The following is a 2,036-nucleotide window of genomic DNA, read 5'->3' as shown; positions in this document are numbered from 1 at the left end:
TTCGGGGAATCTCCTCCACACCTTGAGCAGAACCGTTGGAGCTGAGTGGATACAGGATGACTGGAGCGTTGTCGTTCTGATCCAGGATGAAGACGTTGACTGTGACATTGTTGCTTAGTAATGGAGTTCCAAAATCTGAGGCAACAACTTGGAACTGGAAAGTTTTCAGCGTTTCAAAATCAAAACTTTTCAGTGCCACAATTTCTCCATTTTCAGAATTAATATTTAGAAAAGAGGTGAGCGTATTTTCTCCCCCCCTTTCTCTTAAGATAAGATATGAAATAAGAGCATTACTTCCCTCATCATTGTCTCGGGCTGCCACTGAGAAGATCGACGCCCCTGGGCTATTATTCTCAGTTATGTAGAAAGTATATGGATTCTGTAAGAACTCAGGGCTGTTGTCATTCACATCTGAAATAACAATATTTATACTTTTCTCCGATGATAAGGAAGGTTCGCCTGCGTCTTTAGCAACTATCAGGACATTATACTGGGATTGTTGTTCTCTGTCTAAAACCTGTTTCGTTACTAGAGAATACATGTTACTTTGTAAAGAAGGTGCGAGCAAAAAGGGAGCATCTTTGCTTATATAACATACTACTTTTCCATTCAAATCAGAATCGGAGTCTTTGACACTAATTAACGCCACTGTGGTTCCTGGTTTTGAATTTTCAGGGAGTGCATGAGAAAAAGATGTCACTTCAATCTCTGGTACATTATCATTTACGTCAATTATATTAATAATGACGATTTTGTCTGTTGTCATTGTAGCTGCTCCTTTGTCGGATGCTTGAATGTCGATTTCATACCTGCCGCTTTCTTCAAAGTCTATGTGTCCCGCCACTATGATTTCTCCAGTAACCGGATTTAAGTCAAAACGTTCACGTACCCGTGCTTCCACGTCATTTCCAAATGAATACACAACCTCACCATTTAATCCTTCATCCAGGTCTGTTGCATTAACTTGAATCACAGTCGTACCAAAAGGAGAATTTTCTTTGAGGTGCGCACTATATGCCTCCTTACTGAAAACAGGAGGGTTGTCATTAACATCGGAAACATTAACAATTATTGTCATGTTACCAGATCTTGGAGGTTTACCTCCATCAAAGGCTGTCAGAAGCAACACATGAGTTTTAACAGATTCTCTATCAAGTGATTTTTGAAGGACTAAACTCGGTGTTTTACGGTCTTCGCCCCGGTCTTTCACTTCTAAACGGAAATGTTCATTGTGACTCAGCTTGTACTGCTGGACAGACAGCGAACCACTATCAGCATCACGGGCTGCTTGTAACTGAAATCGTGCTCCTGGTAGTGCAGATTCAGAAATTTCCAACGTATTTTCTTTTTCAGGAAAGATCGGTGCGTGGTCGTTTACATCCAGAATCTCCACTGCCACGTAGTGCACCTCAAGTGGATTTTCTAACACTGTTTTTAGGTCGATAACACACATCTTGTTTCGGTCACACACTTCCTCTCTGTCGATTTTTCGGTTCACATACAAGATCCCATTATCTGTGTTTACTCGGAAAGGAGGCTCTGCTGAGCCGGAGACAATGCGGTACCCCCTCTCTTTCAGTGTAGCCTTATCAAGACCTAAATCCTTCGCGATATTTCCAACAGCAGTTCCTTCTGTATTTTCCTCTGAAATTGAATATCTAAATTGTCCCAAAGCGGTCTTCCAGACCAGAACCAAAACCAAAATGTATACAATCCATATTCTCCTCGTTCTCCACGTTAGGCATCGCCTTTGTTCCATGGCGTAAAGATGAAACAGCGAAATGAAGCAACTTTCAAATCGCTACACTCATACACTCAAATAGGATTGTTCCGCCACACCCGTTATTACAATCTGACAGTTTTTCAGAATAAAAATTCTTAGCGATTAAATTGTCTCTAGTCCTTCACACACAGAAACGTCCTCCATTCGACTGTTTTAAAGGAAGGGGATGGCTCTTGTGTATATAATTGTAACCTTGTGGAAGCATTATTTGTCCTTACACTGACACCAAGTGACAAACAATCACACTGCAGAC

At 41.2% G+C, this 2,036-nt stretch overlaps 1 protein-coding gene across 1 annotated transcript in view; it reads right to left on the bottom strand.

Annotated features, from left to right (window-relative positions):
* The window catches only part of LOC106456170 (protocadherin-10-like), a 7,291-nt gene that overhangs the window by 3,376 nt on the left and 1,879 nt on the right, over window positions 1–2,036 (bottom strand). The window contains exon 2 of the mRNA XM_013910051.1: window positions 22–135. Coding sequence (XP_013765505.1) covers window positions 22–135 — 114 coding nt within the window. The remainder of the gene's footprint in view (window positions 1–21; window positions 136–2,036) is intronic.

This window comes from Pundamilia nyererei, unplaced genomic scaffold (genome assembly GCF_000239375.1).
Source record: "Pundamilia nyererei isolate P.nyererei 1_Seehausen unplaced genomic scaffold, PunNye1.0 scaffold00001, whole genome shotgun sequence".
NCBI classification, from domain to species: domain Eukaryota; kingdom Metazoa; phylum Chordata; class Actinopteri; order Cichliformes; family Cichlidae; genus Pundamilia; species Pundamilia nyererei.
Note: the sequence above shows the minus strand (reverse complement) of the source record. Positions and strands in the feature narration are given on the sequence as shown.